This window comes from Podarcis raffonei, chromosome 17, assembly GCF_027172205.1.
Source record: "Podarcis raffonei isolate rPodRaf1 chromosome 17, rPodRaf1.pri, whole genome shotgun sequence".
Classification (NCBI taxonomy): domain Eukaryota; kingdom Metazoa; phylum Chordata; class Lepidosauria; order Squamata; family Lacertidae; genus Podarcis; species Podarcis raffonei.
In genome coordinates, this window is record NC_070618.1 from 27,572,810 (window position 1) to 27,589,227 (window position 16,418).

A 16,418-nucleotide genomic window follows, 5' to 3' on the forward strand; every position below is an offset into this window, starting at 1 on the left:
CCTTATATCCCTTCTGGGCTCTTGCCACCAGGTGCTGTGAGTTACCAATCGGCCTCACCTGTGCGGCTGCGCCTTGCCTCTTCAGAACAAACTTAGGAAGGCCCCAGTCCTGCAAAGTCCTTCTGGTCACAGGGCCTGGCTCCTGCACGCACTCCTGACACCCAGCTGTCAAAACGAAGGGGGAAGGGGGGGAATGCCACTGGCAAAACGGCGCAGCTTCCCCCCCCCGACAGCTCAGGGTAGCCTTGGGAGTCACGGGCGGGCAGCGCGCCGAATGTCACCCCCTTCAGTGAGGGCACCTGTGGCAGCCCCTGCTCCCTTCCTCTGCCCCTGGGCGGTCCTGATTACAACTTTGCTCTTGTCCTTGCAGCCATCAAGCTCCTTTCCTGCTCTGAAACCAAGATGACTCTTGCAGTTGCCCCCCTCCTGGCGATGCCCGCTCTGCAGATCTTGTCTTCCAGTGCCGCACAGGGCTGCTTGATGGAGGAGGACAGTGGCCCCACTCGGCAGCAGCTGGCCATTAATCTTTTAGAAATCGTGCAGCAGGAAAAATTGCAGGAAGAGAAAAGGCAAACGGTGAGGCTTCCATTCAGAACCTTTCGTTTTTCTACTGGTGGGAAGTACCGTATTTTTCCGTGTATAAGACGAGGTTATTTTATTATAAAGGATAAAGGGACCCCTGACCATTAGGTCCAGTCGTGACCGACTCTGGGGTTGCGGTGCTCATCTCACTTTATTGGCCGAGGGAGCCGGCGTACAGCTTCCGGGTCATGTGGCCAGCATGACTAAGCCGCTTCTGGCGAACCATAGCAGCGCATGGAAATGCCGTTTACCTTCACGCCGGAGCGGTACCTATTTATCTACTTGCACTTTGACGTGCTTTCGAACTGCTAGGTTGGCAGGAGCAGGGACCGAGCAACGGGAGCTCACTTCGTCGCGGGGATTCAAACCGCCGACCTTCTGATCAGCAAGTCCTAGGCTCTGTGGTTTAACCCACAGCTCTACCCGCGTCCCTATTTTATTATAAGATTGTGCTGAAAATTGGGGGCCGTCTTATACACGGATAGCGGAGAGGTTGAACAGGCGATTGGTGGTTGCCGCGAGCAGGAGATTGTCAGCGGCGTTTTTGTGGGTGATTGGCAAGGTCCGCTGGCTATTGGCTGCTGCAGCAATTGGGCGGGTGATTGTTTCTTGCTTTGGGCAAGCGTGCAGATGGTTGGTTGCTTGTGTGAGCGATTGGCTGTGGTGGTCCGGCGGATGAGCTATTTTGGGCAACCCCCCCCAAAAAAGCATCAACTCTGGGCAATTTCCCCTCCCCCATTTTCTCAATTTGGAGTCCCAAAAAAGAGGGGGCGTCTTATACACATAAAAATACGGTAAATCATTGCGCTGCACTCCAGCATGTACCTTGTCCCTTGCTTCCCGCTCCTCTTTGAGACTTGAAGCCACTATTCAAACATGGCTCATGGTGGTGATGGTAACTTAGCACTTACAAAATGCCTCCAGTTTCCCCAGACAGACCAGATTGTGAGGGGGCCTTGCAATTTAGCCCCTAGCCCTGAGGTTGTACAGTATTCTCTTCTTTATTCCTGAATCCAGCAGACCACCGGAAGTGGCCCAGGATAAATTTGGCCCGTTATCCTCCTCTGTTGAAGCCTTGCCTGCCTTTTGCCTCCCTTGCCTTAGAATGTGATAGACGTTCCTGAGTTCGGAATAGAGCAATAAACGATACCTGGCGTAATTTGGGAAGCTAATCTAACTTGGAGGTGTCATTTGGAATATCTAACTCTGCAGCCCTGAGCATGTCAATTCCAAAGCAAGTCCCAGTGTAAACAGTGGGGGTTATTCTCTCATTCGTGGATAGGATTTCAGCCTTAAGGAGTAAATCTTACTATGATATCTTTCCCAGTCCAGAAAAAACAGCTATTTGTCTTGCAAAACTGGGTTGCCGCAAATGAATCCTGTGGAATTTTCTCTACAGCCCCACCCCATATTATGCTTTCAGTGGAAACAGTGGAAAGCAGTAGGAACCCTCTGGGAGCAGTGATTTTTTTTGGGGGGGGGAATGGGACACATTTACCTCTAAGCGATCCCATCAGTCAAAGTGCCAACATTGCAGGTGGCTGAATCTTAATTTTCCGCATGCAATAATTGAAGGCGATAAACAGGGGGAGGGGTAACATTTTTAAAAAAAATTCTTTTGCACTAAATAGCTTTTTAAAAGGTCACGTAAAGTACAGGGGCATTATAACTCCCCATCATCCAAAATGAATTTACATTACATTGAACAATATAATTAAAAACGGCCGTGTGCCATTCCGCGGAACTGCTCCGGCAGCTCGTTCATAGACCTCCTGGCCGATTCAAAACCTGAGAGCAAATTGTCTGCTGCCTTGAAGTCAGTTTGTATGTCACCTTAGCGACGCTGGGAATTGCTTGGCTGGTCTTGGGCATGGCTGCCCATAGTTCCTTGCAGCCCCTGGTCAAAAGGAGGAGGAAGAGGAAGAGACCCCTGACAGGTTGGTCCGCAGCACCAGTTAGAGCCCCTCAGGTACCCTCCCTCCAAGCCTGCCTATTCTCCCTGCTGCTGCTTCCTTTGATGTCTCTCCCAGTTGGGAATCCCTTTTGCACACGAGGGCCACTTTCCCTTGGGAATAACTTTCTGTGGGCCACATGGCGGTGCTGGCATGGCCAGAGGCAAAGAGTGTTGGTGTTATGTGCTGAAGTTCCCACCCTGGGCCAGCAGGTGGATACTGTAGATAGTTCAGGTCCACATATGCAAATAAGGGATTGAAAGTGACGTTCAGTGATTGGATAGTTACAGAAAATGGTTACTGTTGCGTTCTAGTGGAGCTCTATATAAGCAGGCTGGCTGAACCCTTCAGTTCAGTTCTGTTCCAGCTTACAAATAAAGAGCTGCTTTGAAGAATCGCTGTGTCGTCTGATATGTTCACAGTTGGGATGCTGCCTGGAAGACAGGGGCAATTGGCAGGCCCCCAGCTGGCTCCAGCCACTGGCTGGCAGCCGGGTGAACTCCGGTTCTCGGAACAGCATCAATCAGCGACTCGAGCCTCCAAAACGTTCAGAAGCTGAGCACGCTCTTATCAGCGGAGTGAATAAATCTTCACAACGGAAGAGCATAGTTCAAGAACATAGGGAAAAACATGTCTGCTTCCCTTTGTGTCCAACCAAAACAGCCGTACAGCAAAAGCAATATACAACGGAAGTTCCCAGCAGACTGTGCTGGAAGTAAACAGACATGTGATATACAACAACTCCACATATCTGTTCCGCTTAAGGCAGAATGGAACATCAGTATCCTAACAAAGAGTGGGGGGGGGGCAGTAGATGCAACCACATCTCAGCCATTCCACTGCCAGAGGCTTCTAGGAACTTGCTGAGTTACAAACCCATCACCCAGGCAAGCGCCAGGCATCCTCAGAGTTTAGGCTGGACTGAAATGCTTGGAGAAGGTGTGGAACAAGGCTAGAGAGGGCATGTGTCCTGGGGAGACTCCTAAGAAAGACCCTTTATCACATTTATGTTGTGCATATCGTATCATCCACACAAGGCGTCATTCCCCAGCTGTCACCTGGGTGCCTAGAAGCGTGCTAAGAGGAAGGCACGCTTGGCAAACCCTCACCTGCCCGGAAACCGACCATACTTTTCCGTGTATAAGACACAGTTCTTTTCTTTTTTTAAAAAATGTTTAAAATTGGGTGGTGTCTTATTCCCAGATAGTGCATTTGGGGGACGTGTGATTGGTTGCTGCGGCAAGGGCTTGTGTACCATATTTTTCACTCCATAAGATGCACCTGACCATAAGACACACCTAGTTTTTAGAGGGGGAATGCAAGAAAAAAAATATTCTTTAAAGGGAGCGCTGAGCAGAGCCTGAAGAGGCTTCGCGCGGCTAAGCCAGAAGCTAGAACAGCGAGAGGGAGCGCTGCGTAGCGATCGCCCTTGCTGTTCTGGCTTCTGGGATAGCTTCGCAGCCTGCATTCGCTCCATAAGACGCACACACATTTCCCCTTACTTTTTGGGAGGGAAAAAGTGTGTCTTATAGAGTGAAAAATACGGTAATTATCAACAGCAGTGTCAGTAATTTATTTGAAGGAAATATCTTTCACAGCAATGAGATGGTGTCATTTTGTTTTTTTAATTCTTTGCATGTTTTTTAGGCAAATCGCCTAGGAACAATTGAATTATAGAGTACCCTATTTTAACATACGGACTTTCCTGGTTTGAATGTGCCTTTTCTTTTGCCTCAGGCCTCTTCCGAACCTTTCTTCCCCATCACCACTGCTTATGGTTCATTGCATACGACCTGGAGGCTCCTGGGGCTCCTGAGAGAGACGTCTTCCGTTTCCGACTGGCTGTCCTCTCTTAAATCCGTGCTGCCCATTACAACGCAAGTCCCTGCCCACGTGTTCCTTCTGCTGGCTTACCTCCTCGTTCAAGAAAACGGAGATTGTCTTCGTGACGTATTAGCTGCCACTACAGAACTCGCCAAAGCAGATTCGTCCCAGGTAAGAATAACCTGGACGTGGGATGGAGGGCCTGCAGCCAAGGCTGGTCTCGTCTCCTTCCAGTTTGGTCTGTGATGCCTTCACGCTGTAGCTCCTGGCTTTTAGGCACATCTCCTCTGCCAAGGTAGGAATGGAGAGCTGCTGACAGGTCATCAGTATGCAGATGACACCCACCTCTACCTCTCTTTTAAATCAGATCCAGTGAAGGTGGTGAAGGTCTTTTGCGAGTTCCTAGAGGCAGTCGGAGGATGGATGGTGACTGACAGATTGAGGTTGAATCCTGACAAGACAGAAATACTGTTCTTGGAGGACAGGGGGTGAGCGTGTGTGGGGGACTCCCTGGTCCTGAATGGCGTAACTGTGCCCCTGAAGGACCAAGTGCGCAGCCTGGGAATCATTTTGGACTCACCTACTGTCCATGGAGGCACAGGTCAATTCTGTGTCCAGGGCAGCTGTCTCCCAGCTCCACCTGGTATGCAGGCTGAGACCCTACCTGCCCGCAGACTGTCTCGCCAGAGTGGTGCATGCTCTGGTTATCTCCCGCTTGGACTACTGCAATGCACTCTATGTGGGCTACCTTTGAAGGTGACCCGGAAACTGTAATTAATCCATAATGCGGCAGCTAGACTGGGGACTGGGAGTGGCCGCTGGGACCACAAAACACCAATCCTGAGAGATCTGCATCAGATTCCAGGACGTTTCCAAGCACAATTCAAAGTGTTGGTGCTGACCTTTAAAGCCCTAAACACCCCCATCCTGTATACCTGAAGGAGTGTCTCCACCCCCATTATTCAACCCGGACACTGAGGTTCAGCACCGAGGGCCTTCTGGCGGTTCCCTCCCTGCAAGAAGTGAGGTTACAGGGAACCAGACAGAGGGCCTTCTCGGTAGTGTCGCCCGCCCTGTGGAACGCCCTCCCATAAGATGTCAAGGAAATAAGCAGCTATCTTATCTTTAAAAGACATCTGAAGGCAGCCCTGCTTAGGGAAGTTTTTAATATTTAATGCTGTATTGTTTTTAACACTCGATTGGAAGCTGCCCAGAGTGGCTGGGGAAACTCAGCCAGATGGGTGGGCTATAAATAAAAAATTATTATTATTATTATATGACAGGTCAGTGTAGCTGGATGGCCCAGTGGTCTCATTCTGTATAAGGCAGCTTCCTATCCTCTTGTGTTCCACTTTCTTGGGATGTTTTAAACACAGTTTTGGGAGAAGTTTTGGTAGTCCGATGTGTGGTCTCCTTCCTTAGCCAGTTGATGGTGCTTATTTATCTCTGTTATAAGAATTTAAGGTCTCATTTATATAAATTATTTGTTCATAAATGTATAAGGCAAACACATACCTAAGTATATAGTCCACGTGTCTGAAATAGTACATGAGAAGAATCCTGAAGCCATTTTGACTCTCCCAAATTGACCTCCAATAGGAGGAAGTATATGGGAAAAGCTTTCAATTGTCTTTGGACTGTAGGGGCTTTCACCTCCCTATAAATACAGTCTGGCAAGTATCTGTTAAGCTGAGCACACTCTCAATATGCATAAGAGATTCCAGAACTAAGTATTTGCCATCTCCAAGGAATGGCCAGGCTACCCAGAAAAGGCAATCAGATAAGGCATTAGCAGGTATCCTGGCAGACAGGAGAGAAGTAACACACTCAAATTTCTGCTGGGGACCACCTCCTTATGTGATGTATGTATGACGTTTTGGGGGATGGTCTTGAGCTACAGGGGAGGCAATTTCAAAAGGGCTTGCACACCAATGTTCTGGGTTCCTCTTCCCTCCCTGTGTGGGGTGAGCAGGGGACCCTGTTGCAACAGTTTAATAAAGATCAGGCTTACTAGACGCTTTGTTTCTCAATATTCTCTGCTTCTTGGGAGAAAAGCAATGACAAACCTAGACAGCATCTTAAAAAGCAGAGACATCACCTTGCCGACAAAGGTCCGTATAGTAGTTCAAGCTATGGTTTTCCCAGTAGTGATGTATGGAAGTGAGAGCCGGACCGTAAAAAAGGCTGATCTCTGAAGAATTGATGCTTTTGAATTCTGGGGCTGGAGGAGACTCTAGAGAGTCCCATGGACTGCAATAAGATCAAACCTATCCATTCTGAAGGAAATCAGCCCTGAGTGCTCACTGGAAGGACAGATCCTGAAGCTGAGGCTCCAAGACTTTGGCCACCTCATGAGAAGAGAAGACTCCCTGGAAAAGACCCTGATGTTGGGAAAGATGGAGGGCACAAGGAGAAAGGGACGACAGAGGACAAGATGGTGGGACAGTGTTCTCGAAGCTACCAGCATGAGTTTGACCAAACTGCGGGGGGCAGTGGAAGACAGGAGTGCCTGACGTGCTCTGGTCCATGGGGTCACGAAGAGTCGGATGCGACTCAACGACTAAACAACAGCAATCCTCTGGTTAGCCTCTGTAATTTTCTCCTACCGATAGAGAACCTACATAAGGACTCTATACAGGCTCTTGGGTACCCCATAAGGGAAAGGGAGCAGTATTTTTCTAATAACAGTCTCTTCCAGAAAGGGTCTTGCTCATGAAAGCTTTTTTCAGATACAGGGAGGAGTGAGTAGGAGCTTGGGTTTGGCTGTTGTATATATTGGCGCTATTAGAATGTCGTAATGTTCACATCGACTAAAATGCAAACGGAAGCAACAGACTAACTTATGGCAAATAACTTTTACAAGGGCGGGGATAGGATTAAGAAAAAGGTATGAAATACTTCTTTATATGCTGGTAACATGTGCATTTTTTGCTGGTTGGGGTGGGTGGGAATTAAAAGGTGCACAGCACCTTTTATAACGGCTATTTATGCACCGTGAAGTTGCATAAAAGAGTCGCAAAGGCCAACAATAATACAGCAAAAGCAAAACACTTCTTCAGAAATCCTACAGCTGATCGCTGTATTTAATTTCCTTGCTTGTCTTATTGCTTTTTAATAACATCCACTCAAAATGCAAAAAGGCCCAAACAATGATAACCAGGGAATCGTGCCATTCTGTTTGCAGCTCTCTGTGGGAACAGCTGCCTGCAGATGGTTTGCTGGGGATGCTTTTATCGTATTAATTCAAAACAGATAAATGGAAACTGCTTTACAAGGAATGGGGATTTTGGGAATTTTCTTTTCAGCCTCAAATGGCTCAGGTTGTCTTTGTTCGAGGTCTTCCATCGGAATAAAAAACAAGCTTGCTTTTTGGGGGAGCTAATGGGGGAAATAGAGGGAACGGCAGAGAACATGGTGCCAGTGGCTGTCTGCTGTAAATTATTTGCATAGTCATGGATCAGGATATGGCTTAACCCCAGGTCAACCACATTGACCGCTGCAAAAAATGCATTTTGGATCTGTAAACTTCAGGTATTTGGCTTACCGGGACGTTTTATGGCTGACTTTGTTATTAGCAGGAGAGTCATAGATTTTTGGTAACAGATTATTTTTAAAAATTATTATTTTGGATTTTAGAAATTTCGATGATGAAATAGGTTTCTCGAATGAAAATTCACGACAGATCGTGACCCATGTTCTTTTGGGGCTCAGATTCTGAAATTTGAAAGAAGCCTTAATGCACGTTCGTAACTTTGGAAAGTAACAAATATGGTGGGAATGTAAAAAGGTGAAATGCTTCTGGGAGATGATATATAATGAGATGAAAAAAATGTTGAAATATACATTTACTAAGAAACCAGAAGCATTTTTACTGGGCATTGTGGGGAGTGATATAAATAGAAAGGAATGTAAGCTCTTATATGCAATAACAGCAGCAAGAATATTACTGGCCCAAAAATGGAAGCAAGAAGAATTACCGACGATTGAAGACTGGAGAATGAAGTTAATGGACTATGCAAAACTAGATAAACTAACAGGAAGGATTCGAAACCGGCGGGACCAGAAATTCATGGAAGACTGGAGTAAATTTACAGACTACTTGGAAAGTATTTGTGAAGATCAGACAACGTTTGTAGGTTTGCAAGAAGTTTTGTGAGGCGTATTATTAGAAGTATTGCAAAAATGGAGAAGGGGAAGGATGATTTGTTAAGAGGTATAAAGGCAATATAAAGTTAAGAAATGTATAAGAAGTAGTTAAAACGGTGGATCACCAGAGGTGCTGATGGAAGTCTAAAAAGATTGTATAAGTGATAAGTTTTGTGGTACATTTTATAATTTATATGTTAAAAATGTGGTTTGGGTGGTGTGAAACTGCTGATTGGAAAAATAGTCGATAATTAAACGATACGTGTAATACGTGAGATAATGGAAGACAGGTTTTTGGAAGACAAGGGTTGGTGCAGGCAATTTGGCAGCTGCTTATGTTGCAATAAAGGGATACTGAGTTGTCCCAAGGTGATAATAAGCACTCTTGGAATTAAGTTTTGTTTACATCTCTAGGCTTAACTTTCATGTAAATGCAGTTTGAGAATGAGCTGCATTAGAGATAATTGCTGTTTCATGTTGGAACAATATATGTATTGATGGCTTTTTTAATAGCAAGGATGACTAGGAGATGTGAAAACTATGGGTCTTAATTTATCGGTTGTCACTTGTGGTTCTTTTGAGATACTGAAGGGTTCATAGAATCATAGAGTTGGTCATTTAGTCCAACCCCCTGCAATGCAGAAACCTTTAGCCCAATGTGGGGCTCGAACCGACAACCCTGAGATTAAGAGCCTCACGCTCTACCGACTGCTGTTGTTGTCCAACAGGACAAGGGACAGTTTGGTCCAAAAATGGAGCAATTCCGTTTTTCTAGGGATGGGAGGCAACCATCCTTGGATTGCATAGAGGGAGGGAAATAAAATAGCTTCACTCATTGCTCCCCCCCCCAAATAAATATTTAGGGGTACTCTCATTTTCCTACTCATATTGAAATACAGTGGTATCTCAGGTTACATACGGTTCAGGTTACATATGCTTCAGGTTACAGACTCCGCTAACCCAGAAATCGTGCTTCAGGTTAAGAACTTTGCTTCAGGATGAGAACAGAAATCGTGCTGCGGCGGCACGGCAGCAGCAGGAGGCCCCATTAGCTAAAGTGGTGCTTCAGGTTAAGAACAGTTTCAGGATAAGTACGGACCTCTGGAATGAATTAAGTACTTAACCCAAGGTACCACTGTATTGCCCCTCAATGAGGTCAAAATTGAATTCACAAAACGTTTAGGGGTATGCATACCCCTGTGCAGTGGCGAAGCTGCATGCTCTGCTACTGGGGGCGGAGAGCAGGCAGGGACGTGGCTGGGCCCCCCTGGGGTGTGTCGCACGCCCGGGGCATGGCATGCCGCCTGCAGGGGCATGGTGTGTATCCCGGGGGTGTGGTATGCCACCCACGAGGGTGTGGCTAGCTGCCCGCAGGGGTGTGGCGCATGTCCTGGGGGTGTGGTGCCTGGTGCGCGCGCAGGGAGTGCGGCGTGTGTTCAGGGGGGTCGCTGCGATGGCACCCTACCAGAATAGTGGTGCCAGGGGTGGTCCGCTGCCCCTGCACCCCCCCCGAAAAAAAATCACTGGCTTCACTGAAATAAAATGGCTGCTAAGGCCATACTGACTTGGTCTGTTCGCAAAAGACTTTAATACAGTCTTCCTAATCGGATGAATTGACTCCTTGTGCAAAAAAGAGAGAGAAAACCCACAAAAACTGTTATTATTTTGCATGTGAATCCAACCGTGCTGCAAAAAGGGGGGGAAATAAAATAAATTGTTTGAGTGAGAGGTCATTTGTGCATTGTAACACAAGATCTATTACCATTATTAGCGGATTATGAGTATCTTGGGGATATTCACCCTTTTATGGGCTATCTCAACTGCAGCAATAAAATATTTGCCTGGTATATGACACCCTTCTGGGAAATTCATCAGAAGAGAATGCTTCTTCAGTTCTTCGGCTTAAAAATAAAAGACAAAGAATAAAGCAAATTGTGGCCTCATTTAGGTAGAAGTTTGAGTATTTAAAAGAAAAACCAATTATACACTTGGTTTTGTTGATGGAGAAATGCCTCAAGCAATAATGACCATATTCTAAATCCTCTGTTTTTGGGAAGCAGGGAATGTTTGTTGGGTAAATGAATGAAATGCCATGAACTCCTATTGGGTGTTCTTTAGTTGCCAGAAAATCAGGAGTTGAAAGTGGAACATCTTGATTTTGACACAGAACAGAGAGCAATGGATGTGCGGTTTGCAGAACACATATGATCCTTGAAAATATCTGCAATCTGTAAAAATTTTCAAGTCTTCAAAGAACTGTGGTGGTGCAAGAACATAAATCAATAGAGTTTAAGTCTTGTTGACTGGAGATAAGACAGTAATGGCAGGTGTTCTCTACTGGGGTAGCAACTTAGAAGAGGCAATGGCCTCAGCGTTTGCTGCTTTTAACTTTGGCTGTACAGTGGTACCTCAGTTTACAGACGCTTCAGGTTACAGACGCTTCAGGTTACAGACTGCGCCAACCCAGAAATAGTGCTTCAGGTTAAGAACTTTGTTTCAGGATGAGAACAAAAAACGTGCTCCAGCGGCGCGGCAGCAGCAGGAGGCCCCATTAGCTAAAGTGGTGCTTCAGGTTAAGAACAGTTTCAGGTTAAGAAGGGACCTCCGGAACAAATTAAGTACTTGGGAATATATTAAGTACTTAACCCGAGGTACCACTGTATTGGGTGAAGAGAACACTAAGCAAGGATGAATACAGGGGGCACGCCGTTTGCACAGGAGTTGTATTCCGGGTCCTTGCATACTTGCGTGAAATCATGTGAAACATCAACAACAACAACAACAACAACAACAACAACAACAACAACAACAACAATTTATTTATACCCCGCCCATCTGGCTGGGTTTCCCCAGCCACTCTCAGTGGCTTCCAACATAAGTTAATCTTAAATACATTAAAACATTAGTCATTAAAACCTTCCCTAAACAGGGCTGCCTTCAGATGTCTTCTAATAGTCAGGTAGTTGTTTACTTCCTTGACATCTGACGGGAGGGTGTTCCACAGGGCGGGTGCCACTACCGAGAAGGCCCATTGCCTGGTTCCCTGTAACTTCGCTTCTCGCAGTGAGGGAACCGTCAGAAGGCCCTCAGAGCTGGACTTCAGTGTCTGGGCAGAACGATGGGGGTGGAGATGCTCCTTCATGTATACTGGGCCGAGGCCGTTTAAGCTTTCAAGGTCAGCACCGACACTTCGAATTGTGCTTGGAAATGTACTGGAAGCCAATGTAGATATTTCAGGACTGGTGTAATATAGTCTCGGCGGCCGCTCCCAATCACCAGTCTGGCTGCTGCATTCTGGATTACAGTGGTACCTCGGGTTACAGATACTTCAGGTTACAGACTCCGCTAACCCAGAAATAGTACCTCGGGTTAAGAACTTTGCTTCAGGATGAGAACAGAAATCGTGCTCCAGCAGCGTGGCAGCAGCAGGAGGCCCCATTAGCTAAAGTGGTACCTCAGGTTAAGAAAGTTTCAGGTTAAGAACGGACCTCCAGAACGAATTAAGTTCTTAGCCCGAGGTACCACTGTAGTTGTAGTTTCTGGGTCACCTTCAAAGGTAGCCCCACGGTGAGCTCATGGCAGTAGTTCAAGCGGGAGATAACTAGAGCGTGCACCACTCTGGCAAGACAGCCTGCGGGCAGGGAGGGTCTCATCCTGCATACCAGATGGAGCTGGGAGACAGCTGCCCTGGATACAAAATTGACCTGCGCCTCCATGGACAGCTGTGAGTCCAAAATGACTCCCAGGCTGCGCGCCCGGTCCTTCGGGGGCACAGTTGCCCCATTCAGGACCAGGGAGTCCCCCACACCCACCCGCCCCCTGTCCCCCAAGAACAGTACTTCTATCTTGTCAGGATTCAACCTCAATCCATTAGCTGCCATCCATCCTCCTAATCCGAAACCTACTGATGAAGCTTGAAGACACCCCACTCTGCCCCAATGTCTGCCCAACTCAGGGAGGGATGCGCGATGCTTATGCAAATGGCGTTGGGACGTGATGTGCATGACGCCCCCCCCCCCCAATTGCCCTTGCAAGCTGGTGCCTCTGGCCCTACAAATAAATTCACTGATCTCTTCTGTATTGTTTTGGGTGGAACGGTTTTAGCTGCCTTCTTGACCATCTCTGTTTTACTTCTTGTTACCCACCCTGGGACCTTATGAAGGGCGGGTAAGGAATTTTATAAATAAAATAAATGAATTTTAAAAAAAGAAATACTCTGGCTTGAAGGAAGATGAGCGATGTCCGCCATCCTTAGAGTAGACTGTTTTGCCATCTTCAATAAACATTTTTGCCTTCAGTGGGAGTGTCAGTTCTGCATAACGTTGAACAGGTATATGTTTTTCATTCCTCTTGAGTCCCGAGTGCTGTAGATGTATTTAATATGTCAAGAAAATGCAATCTGACAGCAGAAGTCTAAGCATGTCCGGCCCTAAGTCAGGCCCACTGTGCTAAACATGGCTTACTCCCAAGTAAGTGTACATTGGACTGTGGTCTTCGTTTTACATATTCTTTAATATCTTTCTCATGAGCTTTCTAACAGAAGAATCCTTAAACCGAGAAAGTGGTTGTCTGGTTATATTTATTTGTCCCAGCCATTGGCTGTTGTATTTGCTGCTGAATGAAAGACAAGTTGGAACCGTACGCGAAAGTTCCATTTTACGTGAAAGTTCCATTTTACGAAGTGTCAGATTCTGATACAGTCTCATCATCCGAAGAGCCTTCGTCTAAATCTGTTTGCAAGACTGACTGTACTGAGACTCTAGTTGGTGGTTTTGAAATGCAGATTCCCCTGTTTTGTTTTGTTTTCAAAAGAGAAATCTGGTTAAAAAACCAACCTTTTGTCAGGCACTTAATGGGGAGGGTTGACCTAACTGCTGAATCTTTAGGGATGGAGAGGGATTGAAAACGCTGCGTTGCTAAGCAACAAATTTGCTGGCTTTCTGAAGGTGCTCAGATGCACTGAGAGTTAATGAACCTGCAGGGCGGCTCTTGGAAAACCCAATGGAGACCAAATGCTCATTTCGCCCTGGCAAGGATTCAGCCCTCCCTTACTTATGTTTTAAGTTGAGGGGCGGGTCTTCTTTGTGGTTGGAAAAAGGAGTGTTATTTCTGAACAACAAACCATAGAGAGAGCATAGATATTTTCCTTTCAAAAGGAGGTTCCTGCAAGAGACATCTCTGGACTGGTTCACGCACACAAATATGGGTATAATTTTCTGTTCACGCCAACAGCCTCTACTGTCTCTGGGTATACGGCTTCATGTGGACATGTGTATTTATTTAAAACAACTTTATCTTGCCAGTTAGCCACTCTGAGGATAAATATATAATTTGGCAGGTATTCAAAAGCTGCAAGACTAATGGGTTGTCTTAAATTTTCAGCCAAAAGTGTAAGCTCCCAAGATCAAAAGGATTTAAACTCCCAGCCCCGTCTTTAAAGACATAAAGCAGAGAAATGTAGCCTTAAAAATCCTTCGTTTTAATGCAGTATCGAATCCAACATGTTATGTAGCTAGGATATTGCAAAATAGTTAACAGAACTAGCAAGCAGACTTCCAAGTTTTCCTTGCTAAATTTTTATTCTAAAGTCAGTTTTCAGAAGGAACCGTTAATGTCTCTTGCCAAGTTGAACGTCCTGGGAGTAGTCTTAATGGTTTTGGAACCATCCGACTTGGGAGTGTTTCGTTTCTGTTTGAAGTTATGCTAATTTCAAGCAAAATGTTTATCATCGGAGAATTTTTGGAGATCAAAACGAAAGTTGTGTAAATCATCACAACGCGCTAATGTGATTAAAGATAGATGGAAGGGGGTGGGGGGAAATTCCAGAAAGTTGGCCAAACAACTACCCTTTTTAATCAAATAAAACCAAATGGATTTGTGAGGAGCTGACTTTCTACCAGACTTACCTTCTCAGCTCTCCTCTTCTGCACCTGGGCTGAGCTTTCTTCAGCCTAATGAATCCCAGGTTTGCCCCACTCTTACTGGGAGGCAGCATGCAACTGGCTCCGGTGGAAAGAAATCGGAGGAGGCTGTTGAGAAAAACTGCCTAGCAGCTGACTCTCAGATCCTCTTGTGGGAAGATTCTGTTGGGATACTGCCAGGGAGATAAAGTCCATCTGAGCCCCCAAGCTCGGTGCCGGACGATCCATCGACCTCCCGTAGTCACGCAGTACCAGCAATTTAGCGACACTAAGCCTCAGGCTTAGTGCACACTCTAACAGCAGAATTCACACAGCAAAAGTTGCACAGCATGAGAGCAGAACAGCATATTTACAGTTTATTCAGCGTAGGTCAGAACATGAGAAGACATGACCGTCTGCTCCGACTGCTCAGGCAAAACAGCAGAAAACGAAAGGAACAGACAACATAAACATCCTGTGAGACAGGAAATGCGCAGGCTGTTATTCAAACATCCTGCTCCCTTTTAAGGTGGAACGGAAATATCCTAACAGATTCTTCCTTCTGCCGAACATGCTCACCCTCTTCTCTTGCCTTGTGCATGCGCATCATGCCCTGCTTGTGGGATGTGATCCATGAGAGGCAGTCAAGTACAACGTTCCTTGTCATGTTAGAAAAGACATGTGAGGGAATGTTTGGTTCAGCCAGTCAAAACTTCCTGTTCCTCCGGGCTGGAGCATTCTTTCTTTTGCATGTGACTAAGGGTGGGCGTGACCTTACCTGTCCAGGTAACAAAAGGACGAGTCACGCAGCACACCTCCCTCTTTTTGACTTCCTTCTTCGTTTGACCAGCTTCTAGCTGGGACTGCTCTGCTAGTTCTCTGCTAGCAGAAGCACTGGGACTATTCCCCATATGGGGAATCTACATACAGTGATACCTCGGTTTAAGAACTTAATTCGTTCTGGAGGTCTGTTCTTAACCTGAAACTGTTCTTAATCTGAGGTACCACTTTAGCTAATGGGGCCTCCTGCCGCTGCCGCCGTGCAATGCTTGTAGAAGCATCCAAGTCAAAGTACCACTCACTTAGCTATTTATCTGTTGTGAACTACCCTGGGATCTTTGGATGAAGGGTAGCACACAAATTTAATAAATAATCATGAATAATAATCACGAAATGGAAGAGAGTTCTGTTGATAACAGCTCCCCCTCCTCTTCACGCTGTTAAATTGAGTTAAAATTATGGTTGATTGCTGCATAGATATCCAAATTATAACAGAAGATGGCCTATTTTCAAAACAAGATTATATAGTAATTCAGTAATGCTGAATTTATTTGCAACCAACTCTAAAAATACAGTCTTTTGGTACAATGGCAGCAAACTGCATTGGATTTAGTGTGAATTGAGCAAAATCTGCTTCCGTTCATCCTTTTCTGCCTCCTTGTCCCTTTTTTCCTTTATCTTTTTCAAACTGTAGATTGTAAACATCCTTGGGGCAGGGACCTTTCTTCAGTTATGCTGTAAAGCCCAATGTTCAGTGGCAGCCAATCATCATGAAACCGCAAGGCTGACTGTGATGTCCTTTCTCATAACAAACAGGAACTTTTGGGTGCTTTCAGAATTTATTTAATTTCCATGGTGCACAGGAACTGGCAAAACTTCCTTAGCATTTCAGAAAGGTTCAGAACCTGTTTGAGTTAATGGTCCTTGAAGGAATTTAATTTAAGGCTGTGCAGACCCTTTTCAAGATCTGTATGCCCACTGGCCAATAAGTAAGGGGTTTGGTTTGAATTTGTTCTTTGGTTTCGAGCCAGCTCAGACGTCCAAACTTGGGATCACTAAGTCAGTTCTAAAGTTACAGTAATTGGAGGTAACCGGGGAGCAGGGGAACCCTCCCTGAATAACAAAACTCAGGACAGAGCTTCACTCTGGAAGCAAATAATAAAACTGAGATGGAAATCTTTGCAATACTCTGCCGGAAGGTGAAGGAACGGAATTGTTAAAAAATAAAATAGCC

General features: G+C 45.9%; 1 protein-coding gene across 2 annotated transcripts in view; it reads left to right on the plus strand.

The window, feature by feature from the left end:
• The window catches only part of FOCAD (focadhesin), a 119,502-nt gene that overhangs the window by 27,173 nt on the left and 75,911 nt on the right, over positions 1–16,418 (plus strand). For both annotated transcript variants that reach the window (XM_053371155.1, XM_053371156.1), the window contains exons 10-11: positions 371–576; positions 4,272–4,529. In XM_053371155.1, coding sequence (XP_053227130.1) covers positions 371–576; positions 4,272–4,529 — 464 coding nt within the window. The remainder of the gene's footprint in view (positions 1–370; positions 577–4,271; positions 4,530–16,418) is intronic.